This window comes from Crocodylus porosus, unplaced genomic scaffold (assembly GCF_001723895.1).
Source record: "Crocodylus porosus isolate Cpor-Errol unplaced genomic scaffold, CroPor_comp1, whole genome shotgun sequence".
Taxonomy (NCBI): Eukaryota; Metazoa; Chordata; order Crocodylia; family Crocodylidae; genus Crocodylus; species Crocodylus porosus.
In genome coordinates, this window is record NW_017728943.1 from 45,390,452 (window position 1) to 45,405,874 (window position 15,423).

Below are 15,423 nucleotides of genomic sequence, written 5' to 3' on the forward strand. Positions count from 1 at the left end.
AGAGGCCTGAGTCCTGCCCCTTCACCTTGGGTCAGGACTGCTCCATGACTCCCCCACCCACTTTGGGCCAGAGCTAGGGCCATTTCCTTGCTCCCCCCGCCACTTCAGGCTGGAGCTGGGGCCAGAGCTGGGGCTGGGGCCAGTGCGGCTGGTCTTGTCCCTGGCTGTGTTCCCTCCATCATGGTGGCTCGCTGGTCCCTGTTGTGCTCCAAGGAGCAGGGTGGGGGGAGCCAGGCCTGCCCCTCCCCCCTGCTCCGAACCCTCAGTCCCTGCTGTCATGGTGGCACTCCACCATGTGTCTCTGTCTGTCCAGAGCACTCTGATTGGCTGCTGAGGCAACCAATCAGAGTGCATATAAAGGATTACAGACAGAAGACTAAGGCTTTTATAATATTAGAATATATAATTTTACATGTATATTATTTAATTGTATGTGGGCAGGGGGTTATTTTAAATTCAAAGTTCTCTTGAATTGTTAAATATACTATTTTAAAATTTTTATTCTCAATGACTCCAGAGATGTGGAAATGAGAGAAATTCATACCCAGTGAATTTGAACACCGTATATTTATAGTTATATATTTTGAATAAGCTAAAAAAGATACTGATGGACTGATACATAAGATCCCATAATTAAGACTACATTATTATAAAACACTGTAATTTATTATTGTTAATTCTGTATTTTTAGCCACTTTCAACATCACCAATTGTAACCTGGGCTTCCTTTACAGAAGTTTCTTTTCCCAAAATGCATGCATTACGATATATGCATGCATTACGATATAAGTATATGTACAATACTTATAATATGAGTGCCTTTTATAAGTATACGGCAGAATTCTGCTTCCTTTTGTGCATCTAACTGGCAGTTTGCTAGCCATCTATTTGGCTGTTTTTGGCCTCCAGTTTATGCCCTGGATACATAAGCTTGTGTGTGTTGATGAAATATGTATAGTATGACTATGTGCCAGCTAGGCACATATGCAGCTAATGTACATGCATACCGGAGCATAAGACCCAAAAAAGAGGTAGGAGGATAAGGGTCCTCCCGTATTTTAGTTCTACCAGCTAAGTGTGTAAAGCACTTTTCTAGGAATCTAGAGATACAAGTTTTATGCTCGTCCTTTGCTCAGAAGGGATTTAAACCTGTCTTTCAGACTTCCCAGTATAGTGCTTTAGCCATCACAACACAGGTTACATATTACCACTGCCTTCTTTGGTGCTCCTTTTGAAGTGAAGTCACTGCATATAACAGTCATTGAAAAAAAATGTATGTAATGCAGTGGGAAAGTTTCTGCCCCATGTAGAGGGTAGCAGCCAGGCGAGAACCTAGGGCTTGTTCCTCTTCAAGGCAGCATTGATTTTACCAAGCCACATACCTTGTGAATTACTTGCTTTTCCATGGCTCCACATACCTCCTGCTCTTGGCTGCCTAGGGACCAGATTCAAAACTAGTGCTGGAGAGGGCACTGGATAATGCATAATCTGTGATATGGTAGTTAGAGCACCGTGCTGGGAAATCAGAAAGATGCAGGGCAAACCTCTTTGGATAAGGGACTTAAAATCTCTAGCCTTCTGGGCAAGTACCCTAACCGCTCTGGTACTGGGACTAAAACACAAGGGGTCTTCCTCAGTCTAACACCAGGTAGTCATGGGATTCTGGCTGCACGTATTTTTGAGACTTACACACAGGCATGGGCAGATCTTGGGGGCAGTATGGTTGCAGGTCCCTTTGGCTGTACAGTGCACATGCAGCAAACTCTTTCAGCTGTTTGGCTTAGGAATACATCTCCTGGCCAAAGTTGCTACTGGTACAGATCCAGAACCCAGGGGGTAAATGTCACTGCTGGTCCTCTAACCCCCTTGCTTGCTGGTCCTTTCACTCCCTTGCCTGCTGTCAAATTCAGCTGCAGTGGAAAGGGTGGCAGGAAGTGGCCAGGAGCTGTGTTGATAAGCTGGTGAGGACAAAGAGCTCACTACTCATGCACTGCCGATGCGGGTGGGGGGGGGGGAAGGGGGGTGTAGTTACCCTCCTGCCCTGCCTCCTGGATCCACTGATATGTCTAAAAGTGCACACATGTAGCTGCATATACATGCAGCCAGTGCATACTATATTACTAATGTTCAGTCTATGAATGCCCACTTATGCTGCAGGGGTAACAGATCTGTAAGCCTGTGTATAAGTGTCATTTTTGGTGCACACAGAAACAGAATTTTACTTATAGTGTGTAGCTAACCACTTTCAAAATCCCGAACTGGAGTGAAAACAATAGACAGTAGCAGGTGATGAATACCTTATCCAATGCATGCATAGCAAATACTGGTCCATCATGGGCTTTCACTGTCTTAAGTAACAGTGTGTCTTTCCAAATGTAAATGTCTCCAGTAGCAGCTCCAGAGAATACTAGGTCTTCTATTCGCCCGTAGGAAACACTCATCATAGTTTCCAGTTTTCCAATATTTCCAAAGGTCCCTCGTTTAGATGTAAAGCCCCCACCTGTAATGTAAACAAAGTTAAGCTTTATGGTGTTTTCATTTTGACCTTGAATGTTCCAAAATGAGTCACAGTCATAGAGAAGCAGGGCTGAATGGGACCTCCAGTGGTCATCTAGTCCTACCTCGTGCCTGAGGCAAGATCATCCCTATCCAAACCATTCCATACAACCTATTTAAACTCTACATAAGACTACATAAGACTACTCTCAACCCAGGTGTCGCAGAGTGACAAAAGTAAAGGGGTGGAGACCCCTTTCCCAGGGCCCACAGCCAAAAGCCCAGTGACAGGGAATACTTATCTGGTACAGGCACAGCAGTGAAGATCAGGCAGATCTGGAGGAGCCACCTGTGCACTTCATCAACCATTTACTTGTATGTCTGGGACTGGCATGGGATGATGATGTCATCAGGCAGCACCAGCAGTGAGCTTTAAGAGCCAGCTGCCAGGAAGGAGCTGGAGAGCAACAGCTTGGAAGCAGCTGTGTGCTCCCAGCTGGTACACCTGGTGCTGCCTCAAGTCAAGGACATACATCCTGAAGAGGAGCTTACTTTCCGGCTGGCTGAGTGACACCCAGCAGTGGACAAGGGAAGGACACCAAGGGTCTAACTCTTGATTTACATGAAAGGATGCATGAGCAGGGAGGAGAGATTGCTACCTCCCTGATTCATTTCTTTTTCTGTTTCCTTTGTAATTTCATGTTACCTCTGGGGCGAGAGACAGCGGTCATATTTATTACTTCTGGGGCTGAGGGACCAGGGGCCCTCAGGGACTCTGGGCAGAGGACCAGAATGGCTTGACCGGCTTGACACAGCTGTAAGGATGGAGAGTGACCTCCTGTGTATGCTGAACACTCTAGAGGCCAAACATAGGAAGAAGAACCACCATCCTGCAGCCAGTGTGGATCTAGATGCTATGCCCATATAAGTCCATTGGGGCCACACCACATGGACTGGCATTTGAGAGAGCTCAAGCCATCTGCCATACGGCTAAGTCCATCAGCTTGGCACATGGAAGGGGTGTAGGGGAGGTGGAGCCCCAAGGACATCTGTAGGTGACATCTCCGAGCAAGTACTAGCCAGATGGGAACCTTCTGCACTTCAACTAGAGATCAAGACGTGGCAAGTGAATATCAGGAGCTTCCCTTGGGAGGTGATGTAAGTAAGCCCAGCTTCGAAAATTGAAACCTTTTGAAACTTTTGAAAAGTTTCAAGTGCCCCTGTTTCATTCTGAAGCTGTTTTGAAGCCTTTTGCTTCATTTCAATTTTGCTGTTTCAAGCTCGGAATGCGTCGAAACAAAAGATCCAGTGAAATTTCACATAGTCCTAAGGGGAACCAACGTCCTGCTTCTTTAAAATGCTAATGTCCTGCTTCTTTAAAATGCTGTCAACATATGCTCAATATGTTTTTGGGAGAGGGCCATGCCTTTCACTACAGAAAAAGGCAAAAACCCCAACAGTCTGCACCAATCTGACCATGCCATAAAATTCCTTCCTGACCCTAAATATGGTGATCAGTTTAACCATGGTGATTCTCTAGCCAGAGACCTTAGGCTTTGCTCCTAGCAGGAAAATCGGCACACCCCATTTGAACTCCCCGGCCTTAGAGGTACCCAACATAGCTAAGAGGGAGGGGGAGGACTAGGGGCAGGAACAACCAGCAAAGCCCAGAAGCCTGGGAAATAACCATGGTAGAAAATAGGCATAGCTGTGCCTTGATCATCTGCAACCAGTGGCTGTCCAACCTCTTGAACACCTCCAGTGATGAAGAGTCCACAACTTCCCTAGGCCGTCTATTCCACTGCCTCACTATTCTCACAGTGAAGAAGTTTTTTTCTGGATATCCAAGCTAAATTTACTTGCTGCAACTTCAAGCCATTGGTCTGCATCCTCCTCTCTGCAGCAAGAGATAAAAGGCGCTTTCCATCTTCTTTATGGCAGCCTTTCAAGTATTTGAACACTGCTGTCACATCCCCTCTTAAGCACCTTTTCCACCAGCTGAACATGCCTAGCTCCTTTAGCCTTTCCTCATATGACTTGCCTTTCAAGTGCTTGATCATTTTTGTTGCCCACCTCTGGACTCCCTCTAACTTCTCCACAGATCATTTTGAAAATGTGGAGAACAGAACTGCACACACTACTCCAGATGAGGACTAACCAGTGCTGAGTAGAAAAGCACTATCACCTCCTGTGTCTTTCACCTAATGCTTCTACTGAAGCAGCCCAAAACTGCCTTCACATTTGTGCAGCTGCATCACACTGCTGCATCACACTGCAGACTCATTCATTGAGTCTGTGGTCTACCAAGACTCCCAAAAATCCAATCCCAGCCACCTCATGTAAATGTAAAAGGACCAGCTGCAATAGAAATTTTCATGGCATGATTACAATGCCAGAGCTGTGCACAGGTATCACACGTAATTATTTTGAGCTGCTAAAGTGTTCTGGTAAGAAAAAGTAAGGGCTTGGTTGGCAGAGCACGTGCTACATAGATTAACCTGCCAAATTCCCTTTTCCTCTTTTGAGACTGTCATCTCACTCAGGGGTGCTAAACCTCCATCCCAGAGGCCCAATCTAGCCCACAGAGCTGGCCCGTGGGGTTCCACAGGGATCTGGAAATTTGGTGGCAGTATTAAGTGCTGCTCCACTGCTGCCAAAATTCTGGACCTCTGGAGAGTCCTGTTGTCCTTGCATGTGAGATCATGCCAGGGCATAGCTGGATCCAGACATGTGGGTTGGGCGTGGGTGCTAGATTGCATCCATGGATTGACCTTGCATACTGACCCCATAAGGGATCCATGGACCTCCCCTGAGCCATACAATGGTTGGGTGCCATTGCTCTTACTCATGCTGAGAAACTATTAACTCCAGAATAAATCCTATTTGTTTCAGTAAGACGATTTTTGGAGTATACATACTACTTAATGCGAGTAAGTGTCAGACAGCATGGTCAATAGAAGAGCTCTCTGGCAGATAAGTGAAGATAAAATCCTCCCCCTCTCTGTGCAAAATTGTTCCTTGGTGATGTCCAGAATCCCTTGCAGTGCATATATATATTATAGAAATAATTAAAAATAGTGTAAACTTGAAAATACAAGAAAAAATTCTTGTTAATCTGGAACTGTTTTGGCCTTCTAAGCAAACATGTGAGGACAGTCAATGGGTAAACCTGAACTAGCTTCAGTCCCATCCTTGTGTGTCACACACAACATTTAACATTCCTAAAGAACAGATCCCTACTCAGAAACCAAGGCTACATAACGTACTCTTACTGCAAAGTTTGACAGTTCAGTCCATACCGAAAGTCATTCCCACAATATATAAAATTTGCTTAGTCAAAAAATTTGCTTTGCAGAACATTAACATGTTCTTAACTGAATGGAAACTGATAAAAACCCAGTAAATTTTATATAGTCATAGTGTTATATCATAATATGGGGTTATGATGATTTTTTGGCCAGTGAAGTACATCTAAATCACAACTTTATTTCTGCAACACATCTGGTTTTCATTTTCCAGACAAGGAGGTATTTTGAAGTTACTCCCAAGCCCATCTGTTCAATCTGGCATTTGAGTTCAGGCTGCCAGATCTCTCTGATGACAAAAGAAAATTCTATATAGAAAATATGAGGATTACTAAAGAGTTACATCTGTACATGAAACTAAGATACTATCATTTTTATCTGTGCTGCCTGAGGTCCCTAACAAGATTCTAAACTACCAGCTGGCTTCCTTATGGGAAAGCTCACAGAAGTTGTGTCTGTGTCTGGCTAAATTATTTAGCTGTCACAAGAATACATCTTTTTCTGAAAGTCAAACAGACACACTCATTGGAGCCTCTAACATGATGATTAGTGTTAATACGGCTATTAGTTGGCTTCCAAAGAATCATACAAGAATGTGGTGACATTAACTAAAACAGAAGTAGGTTTTGTAGTTCCACAGTATTTGATGATAGAAACATCAGAAGGACTGAGACTTTTGAGGTATGAATGAATGGTAATCTTAAATTAGAGGGAACATGGTACTGTCCTAGTACTTGGAAGAGCTTGGCTTAGTTTTCTGTTTTGACAAACTTCATGAATGATCTGGAGAAAGACACTTAAGGCAGAATCCTTTACTTGCCCAAAGAGTAATTCCCCAGTCACACATTTCTGTCTTTTATGTATAATTAGCTTCAGAGGGGTCCTTTACTCCATGCCACTCTTCACTGTTCACTGCTTGGTAAGCCTGTGAGAGTCGGTAGCGATCCAATCTGGCTTCAGATCCAGCCGTTTCAGATGCCAGGGATCTGATCCGGAGCTCCGGGCCGGGTTTCTGCCTCGATCCAGCTGAAGCGGCTCCAAAGCTTTGGAGCCACCTCGGAGATCCGGCCATAGGTTATAATGGGGGAATCAATGAAATATCTATAACTTTGTTGTTTTTTTTCTGATTTGGATGAAACCTGCAGGGATGGTAATTTATGCTGAGAGCATGAAACTTGCCAAGCATCAAGAAGATTGATGCATGGATTTGGGGATAACTGTACCCCAAATTCCTGAAAGCCAAACTCCTGTCACAGCTGTGTGTTACACCACAGGGGGGTGAAAACTGCAGGGGTGGTGGCCCCTGGTGAGGCCACAGAGCCTGCCAAGTTTCAAGAAGATCAGTACAGGGGTTTTAGGGGAACTGTACCCCAAATTCTTGAAAGCAAAACTCCTGTCACGTCTGTGTTACAACACAGAGGGGTCAAAACTGCAGGGGGTGGTAGCTCTTACTGAGGTCACAAAGCCTGCCAAGTTTCAAGAAGATCGGTGCAGGGGTTTGGGGGGAACTGTACCTCAAGCTGCGGACAAGCAAAACTTGTGGCATGGGTGACACTGTGTGTGTTAAGGCGCAGCGGGGTGACAGCTGCGGGGGTGGTGGCCCCTGCTGAGGCCATGATGCCTGCCAGCTGTCGAGGAGATCAGTGCAGGGGGGTTCTGGGGCCCTGCACCCCTAGCTGCTGACAGGCAAACTCATGCCATGGGTGCTTGTGGGTCTGACTGTGTCTGTCTTGGGGCAGTTGATTGTCTGTATTGATTCTTTCCTCTCCTTAGTCTGGTTTTGTAGGTGCTAATCGATGGCAATTAACTGGCTACATTAGCTAGTAGCTTAGCAGCCAGGTCTGCAGTAGTGCCTCCCACGTCCCAAGACAGAGACAGTCAGTCCCACAAGCACCCACGGCACGAGTTTTGCCTGTCAGCAGTTAGGGGTGCAGGGCCCCAGAACCCCCCTGCACTGATGTTCTTGAAGCTTGGCAGGCTTCATACTCTCTGCAGAGTCTACCACCCCTGAAAATTTCATCCAGATTGGACAAAAAACAACACAGTTATAGATATTTTATTGTTTCCCCATTATACCCTAGGCCTGGATCTCTGAGGCGGCTCCGAACCACTTTGGGAAGCTGAACAAGGCTGGTGCTTCGACCTGGACATGCTGATTTGGACCCTGAAGAGTCCGAAGCTTCTCTGGATCCGAAGCTCTCTCTGAAGTCTCGCATAGCCCTACTGCTTGGCCACTGAGAATAACCTGAGATGTCTTACAGGGACCAACTCCTTGGCCCAGGGTACCTCACCTCTTTCTGTCTTACACATGTGTCATCAGCTCTTAGCAGAGATTATGCCAGATAAAAAAAATCACACCTTTTACCCAACCTGTCCTAAAAATGACACCTCTCCTTCACAGAAAAGACTTGCCTGCATAGTTAAATACTCTGAAATAACACTTAAAATGAACAATAAGAAATGGCAAAAAAGTTTATTACATAATCAGGAGAAACCATAAAAATCAGTACCTCTAATGTTAAGTACAGACAGAGATATGGAAACTCAACAAACAAATTAACATAAAAGAAATATGATTTGACTTTACCTCTACCTTTTACCACTAAAAATGCAGATTCTAATTCAGATCCCCCATCAGAATTTTCTAGCAGCAGCTTGCTAGCTTGCACTGTCCAGTGTCCAGCTAGGCCAGATGGGGGACTAAGTTGTATCAGTGCCCCCAGAATCTTTAGACAAAGGCCTACTGCCATGGTAACTCTTACATTCTTGTCCTTATCTATGTATTTTCATACCTGCTTCCATTCAATTCTTGGGGAGTATAAACTAGGCATATAACTGCCCCCCTTCCCACCATGTATATCTGTTTGGCAAGTTAGGTATGTTTCCTTATTCAGTTAAGTCAAATAAATATCCACATCCTTTTAGGCGAATCTAGTATCCTCAGTTATCAATTGTCAGAGAGATAGTTGTGGTCTATCACTTATTTTCTCCAGCTGTGAGAAACATCAGTCTTTGAATAGAGTGCTTCCAGGCCTCACCTTTCCTTTGCGAAAGGCCTCCCCTTTGGAGTGCAAACAATCATTGCCTGTTTGCAACCATCACCAGATTACCCAATCCTTGACATATTATAAAAGTATAAAAATACATTAATATCAACCACAGTAATTCATACAAATATAAAAATGGTAGTTAGAGCGCTATGTTAGAAAGCAGGAGATATGTAAGTTCAAAACCTACTTTTGGGTTGTGGGAGGGCCTGGATCTCAGGTCTTCTTCCTGGGTGAGTGCCTTAACTAAAGAGTTAAAACATGAGGATTGTCCTCTTCTGGCATCTAAGACCCACTAAACATGTTTTTGACAGGCTACAACTTTGGATTTTAAGCTTGCCCATGTAAGTGTCTATGGATATGTGTTCTTGCCCAGTCAGATCACAGCCTACTATGCATGCTAAGTAGACATATGGCTGCTTGTGCATCCGTAACGCATGTGAAATAGGATTGCTAGATGTGGGCAAGTGCCAAAAACAGTAGTTTCAGGGCTGGGTAAGTGCTATTGGGCACAAAGTAAAAGAGAGCCCTCCCTTAACTTTTCTCTGTCTTGTTTTCCCCATCTGCAAACAGAGCATAATGATGCCAATCACATAGGAAAGAACACAAGTGCTTGAATGCTAATACAGTGAGGCTGTATAAGTACTATAGGTAGGTAGTACATTACCTGCTTGTTGCCAAAATTTGATGTGCTTCATCCCAACAGTGACTAGTTTGTCTACATGATGCGGACTACACTTCACTACAAAGATTTTGTCTTTGTGGCCCCTGCAAGAAACAAAAAACATGGTAAAGAGTAGCTGATAGCTTTTCAATAAATAATTGATTTTATACAGTACTACAAAACCAGCCACAAATGACAATATTGCAGGCTTACTGTTAACTGTGAGAATTAAACCCCATAAGAGCCCAGCAACTGGGATAATGGCCACAGAGAAGACACAGCGCTGCAGTAGGTTATACTACAGGTTAGGGATTGGTCTCTCTGGTCCCTGCCATGAATACAGGTCTCTCACACATAGTCTATCTTCATATTAGGTTTTATATGAGATTCAGTTCAGTGGACGGGAACAGGAGTTGGGTGTGAGGGGAGGGAAAAGAAAGAGACAGCATGTAAGGGGGTGATTTTTACCCTGTAGATAGTCTTTCAAAACATTTCTTCCATGATCTTTTTCCTAACATGTAAAGTTGTACAGATGACCCAGGCCTTATTCTTAAAAAAATCCTGTAACAGCAAACTACTTCATGCTCATAAAGGAGAAAATGATTAATAAGGCCCAACAATGCTGAAGCTCTGAGTTTCCAAGTGACTTAGGGAGCACAGAGACCTAACATTTTTTAATGTTTCCAAGGGTAACAGGTTTGAAATTGTTTTAAAAAGACAGCATTTCAGCCACAGCACATACATACATCCCATATTGAGTGACTCATTGTCACCACAGCTGCATCCAGCCACGTGCTGTCCCTGCCAGGGCATGCCACAGGAGGCTACAGTGACCTGCAAATCTGCTCCCTGCTTCCCCTCTCTCCAGAGGATGGGGGAGTAGATGAGAGATGGAGGAGTGGAGCTACTGATAGTGGATGCTCTCCTGCTGTTCTACCTCTGCTCTTTCTGAGCCGCCCATTGCTGGAGCCAGAAAATATGGGTATTGGGGGTTGGAGACCCAGACCCCCAGCTCCAGTGGTGGAGAAGCAGTGGCAGGGGTGCAAGGTTCTTTGGTGTGGGTGAGGAGCAAGAGTCTTGAGAGAAGTGGGGGTCCCTGTGGGGACCCAGCAGTGTCCTGAATACTGGAGTGATGCCCCAAGGGCCAGAGCAGCCAGGGAACTTGCCAGCACCTTGAATACTGGGAGTGCCTCAGGGCCCAGCAGTGCCCCAAATGCCTGTAGTGTCCTGAGACCTGGAAGTGTCCCGAGTGCTGAAGCAGTGCCTTGAGGGCCAGAGCAGGCAGGAATCCAGCTGCACCCTGGGATCCAGTAGCGCCCAGAATGCCAGGAGCACCCTGAAGACCCAGGAGCAGGGCCCAGTGACTGGACAGTCTGGCAGGCTGTTGGTTGGTCTGCCAGACAGTCGCCCCCCACACTGTACTGCCTCCCCTTCCAAGGAGAAGAGAGTATTGTGACATGCTCCCACTCTTGTACAGATGTAACAAGAAGTGAAGCGTTAGTGCCTCATTTCAAAGCTTTGAAACATTTCCAAGGCATCTGAAAGTCTTCAAATGTTACATCTGTCTGCAGTCTTGGTACTTAGAAACCTAAAGCTATGAGTACATGGCAGAACTACTGTGCCCAGCAGTGGCACTCTCACATGCCCCACAGTGCTTCATGCTTCCTGAACTGGCAGCCCTGCAGCCATATTTGGGTGGTGCAATAGACCAGTAGATCTCAGAACCTCTTGAGGTAGATCTCGGAGCCTCTTGGAGTTGATCTGAGGCTGGGGTGGGGGTCTGAGTACCTGCATGCATGTGCATGCATGCCCCAGCCCAGAAGCTCAGTCTGTGGCGGAGGGAAGGGGCGGAAGCTAGACAGAGGCCTCCGCAGGGAGGAATAGTGCCATAGAGGGAGGAATAAGTTGAGTGGGGCCCCAGCCGGGTGACATTTACCTGCTGGGGAGGCATGCCCCCAAATAATATTTTCTCCCGCCACCTCGATCCGCCCCACTCCCCCTTCCCTCTCCACAAACTCACCTGCGGGCTGGAGCGGGGGGAGGGGCGCACGGTAGATCTTGGGTTGCTTTTAAATGACAAAGGTGATATCCTACTTTAAAAGGTTGGAGACCACTGAAGTACACTAAGACAAACTGGGAAACAAGGGTGCCTGTAGATGTGTGGGGATGCTGCTCCAATGATCTGTAATTATAGTGCGTCGGAGCAGACTTGATTAAACGATTGGGTCTGCGGGAGCATGCTAATGAAGCCTTCGTGTCTTGTGTATTCAGCACCCCTGTGCTTCAAAATGGCGGTGGCGGTGCTTTAACTAAAGGTCACCAAATGAGCTTTAGTCAAAGTGCCCCTGCTGCCATTTTGAAGTGTGGGATGCTGAATACATGAGATGCTGTGGGTGCTCTAATTAGAACAGTTCTCAAAGCTGCTCTAATTCAAGTGTCACCACCCTCTCCCCCGGAGCATGCATAACGATGCCCCAACTGGCAAAGTTATAGAACTACAGAAAAGGACATGGGGATTATGGAGGACCACAGGTCAACAGCGTGCTGTTGTTACTAAACAAACAAAAAAGCCCAGAGTTTATTGGGATGAACTAACAGGAGTGTCAAGGATATGATTATTCTATTCTGTTCACCACCAATGAGGTCTCACCTGGAGTACTGTATCCAGGTTTGGGTGTCACACCTCAATTAAAATGTGGACAAATTAGAAAGAGCCCAGAGAAAAGCAACAAAAAATAATTAGAGGTCTAGAAAGCATGGCATACATGGAATAAAGGGAAGAATTGGGACTATTTCGTTGGGGAAAGATGGAGGGAAGATTCAATACATTGTAACAAGAGAAATTTAGGTTGGATATTAGGAAGAACTTTCTAAGTGGGGTTAAGCATTGGAACAGATTACTTAGAGAGGATGTGAAATTTCCATCACTGGAAGTGCTTAAATGTTGGTTTGACAAACACTTGGCTGGGATTTAGACAAATTATCTTGTTTTAAGCAAAAGGCTGGACTAGGTGACCTGCTGAGGTCCATTCCAGCCCTATTTTGTTATGATTTGATAGCATATCTTAAAAAAAATCTCCAGTCTTCACTTAAAGCCCGTAAGTGACCAAAAACCTACTGCATCCCTAGGTAAGTCATTCCAATGGTTAAGTAACCTAACTTGCAAACAAAAAGTATATCCTTATTTCTCATCTAACTGTGTTCAGCTTCAGCTCCTCACAGATAGATCTTGCTATGCTTTCTTCTACTAGAAAGGAGCACTGAGTAGCTCATTACCATATTTACTCAAATACAAGACAATGTTTTTTCCCCAATCACTATAGGAGAATAAACCCATCATCTTATATCTGCATACCACCAAAACCCTCCCCTTACCATTTTTATTCAAATATACCAGCAAAACCCTCCCCTTACCATTTTTATTCAATATAATCCTGAATATAAGATGACACCCCCAGTATTTAAACTCTATGTATGGAAAAATTATATATTTGATATAATTTTCCAGGCATGGAATCTAATTATTGGCGATTTACCTTGAATTTGTCCCCTTCCCACTGCTACAGCAGGGAAAATAAATCTGGGGAGGTCAGGTAGCATCTTTGCTCTCTGCCCCCAGCTTCTTCCTGAAGCCCCTTCCCACCTCCTCACTCTCAGACCCAGCTGCCTCTGAGCACGTGGAAGGAGGAACAAATTTGAAAAAAACTGACCTTGAAATAAACAGAGCTGTAACTATTTACATGTAATACCCATAGACTTAGTTCACCTAGAAATTATGCATTTTACCTTTTTTTAAAATGCTTCAAGTTTTTGTACAAGTACTCCATAAACACACTTTTATGCAGTATTTTAGCACCTACTTAGACAGAGTACGAACTTAAAAAAATAGATAAATAGATAGATAGATACACACACACCCCTTTACAAACCTATCTCATGACTGCTATGGTTCACTTGACAGTCTAACACACACCTTTACTGTTATCTCAAGAGGTGGGCAAAATGTAGCCCACCAGGCCATTCTACCCAGCCCGCAGGGCCCCTACAATTTTTAGAAAATGAATATTTATTTGCCTCGGCTGCCTGTCATGTGGCCCTTGATGGCTTGCCAAGACTCAGTAAGCAGCCCTCTGCCCAAAACAATTGCCCGCCCCTGCATCATATCATCCTCATTCCTGTTATAAATGACCATACCGTACACCCATGGACTGCCTACACATCTCTTTCCCCTCCCAACTCCCCCTTCTGACTTTCCAGTCCTTTCACTTGTCCTATAATGGTTGTCATCATCGTCATATCCATTGTCATCACATCACTGTCATTGTTTTCTCCAGCTGTCCCACCTCTGAGCAGTTTGTGCCAGTCTTTTCTTTTCCACATGATCTCCATCTTCTCCCTGGTATCTCCTACCGACTTCTTGCATCTCACTCAGTCCCATTTTGGCACAGTCCTCGAATGAGAGGCTTGTGTGCCTGTACATGTGCAGGTTCCTGGTCTTCCACAGAGCATTTCTGAAGCAGGAGATGAATTGGTTGAAGTGGGTTGCCAGGGTTCCCTGCTGCTTGGTCACGTGACTGAACAGAGTCTTGACACCTGTCATCATCATGAGGAGTAAGATTACTCTCCTCTATACATTTTTGGTGTATAGGCAATACCACAAGATGTGGTTGATAGTCTTTGCCTTACACCAGCAGGTTTGCCTTGGGCAGTTTGATGGGCTTCTCTGCCCTTCACTGTTTTTCCATGCCCACACTGGGAGTGCCTGGTGGGTTATGTGCCAGTTCAAATCTCTGTGCTCCATCTGCAGGTCCTTGTGGAAGATTTGCTGTCACTGGGCAGTAGATCCATGGTCAACATAATGTCTCTTGTCCTTACCACTTCCTACATTTTATGGTGGCTTGTCAGGGTCACTGGGGCCTTGTTGTGCAGCTCATATTTGTTTTAGAAGTGTTCCATGATCTTGTAAAACTGTGGTGATCCCATGGTCCCTGGGTTTGAATTGGTCATTGTGTATACCTGCCATTGTCACAGCAGATGTCCTGCAAAATCCTTTAAAAACATCTGTTTTTGATTCTGTCCCTGTCGCCAGTGTGCAAATCTGGCTCGTACTTGGCTCAGAAGAACAGCAGGGCATCTGGCATTCCCCTGCCCCCAAACTGTTTTGTTTTATAGAGTGTGGTCCTCACCATATGCTCCCATCTGGAGCCCCAGAAGATGCATGTAGTGCTCTGGATTTTGCAGCTCACTCGTTTTGAGGCAGGGAAGACTGGTGCAGTGTTCAGAAGCACTGGTAGCAACGCTGCCTTCATGAGTACCATGCACCCCCATTGACAGGTAGCACATGTGCCATACTACCAGTCTCTGTTTGACTTTGGCTTCAGTCTTTTCCCATGCTCTCTGTCTGGGTCAAACTCCACCCTGAGGATCTTCACCCCCTTATGGAGACAAAGGCCCCCAGGGCTGACAGGTCTCTGAGTTCACTCAGTACTGCTGCTCAGCACAGGAGAAAAGCAGCCCCTCCCCCTCGCCACTGCTGGCCCCTTCTTGCTGCAGATGCCCAGGGCCCATGCCTGGGCTGCCCTGCCACTCTGCACTGCAACCACTCAGTGTGGGTAGGTGGGTCTGGAGCAGGTGCAGGGCAGTCCAGGTTGGGACTGGGCATGGGTTCCAGCTGGCCTGCTCTGCCAGGCCGAGTCCAGAGTGGGCACGGGGCGGGCTGGGGTGGGACTGTGTACGTGGGGCAGGCCGGGGCAGGACTGTACTGGCTGTCCACACCATTACTGTTGGGCTGGGATGAGCGGTGGCAGCGGCAGCCAGAAGGAGCCACTGCCATCTGGGCTGCTGAGAACAGCAGGCCGGGTCGGAGTCTGTGCAGTGTTAGCAGTGGCTCGTGGGCTCTGGGTTGTTGCAG

General features: G+C 45.8%; 1 protein-coding gene across 3 annotated transcripts in view; it reads right to left on the reverse strand.

Annotated features, from left to right (window-relative positions):
- The window catches only part of EML6 (echinoderm microtubule associated protein like 6), a 325,505-nt gene that overhangs the window by 78,452 nt on the left and 231,630 nt on the right, over positions 1-15,423 (reverse strand). For all 3 annotated transcript variants that reach the window (XM_019549288.1, XM_019549286.1, XM_019549287.1), the window contains exons 17-18: positions 9,516-9,616; positions 2,298-2,500 (exon numbers count right to left, since the gene is read on the reverse strand). In XM_019549288.1, coding sequence (XP_019404833.1) covers positions 2,298-2,500; positions 9,516-9,616 — 304 coding nt within the window. The remainder of the gene's footprint in view (positions 1-2,297; positions 2,501-9,515; positions 9,617-15,423) is intronic.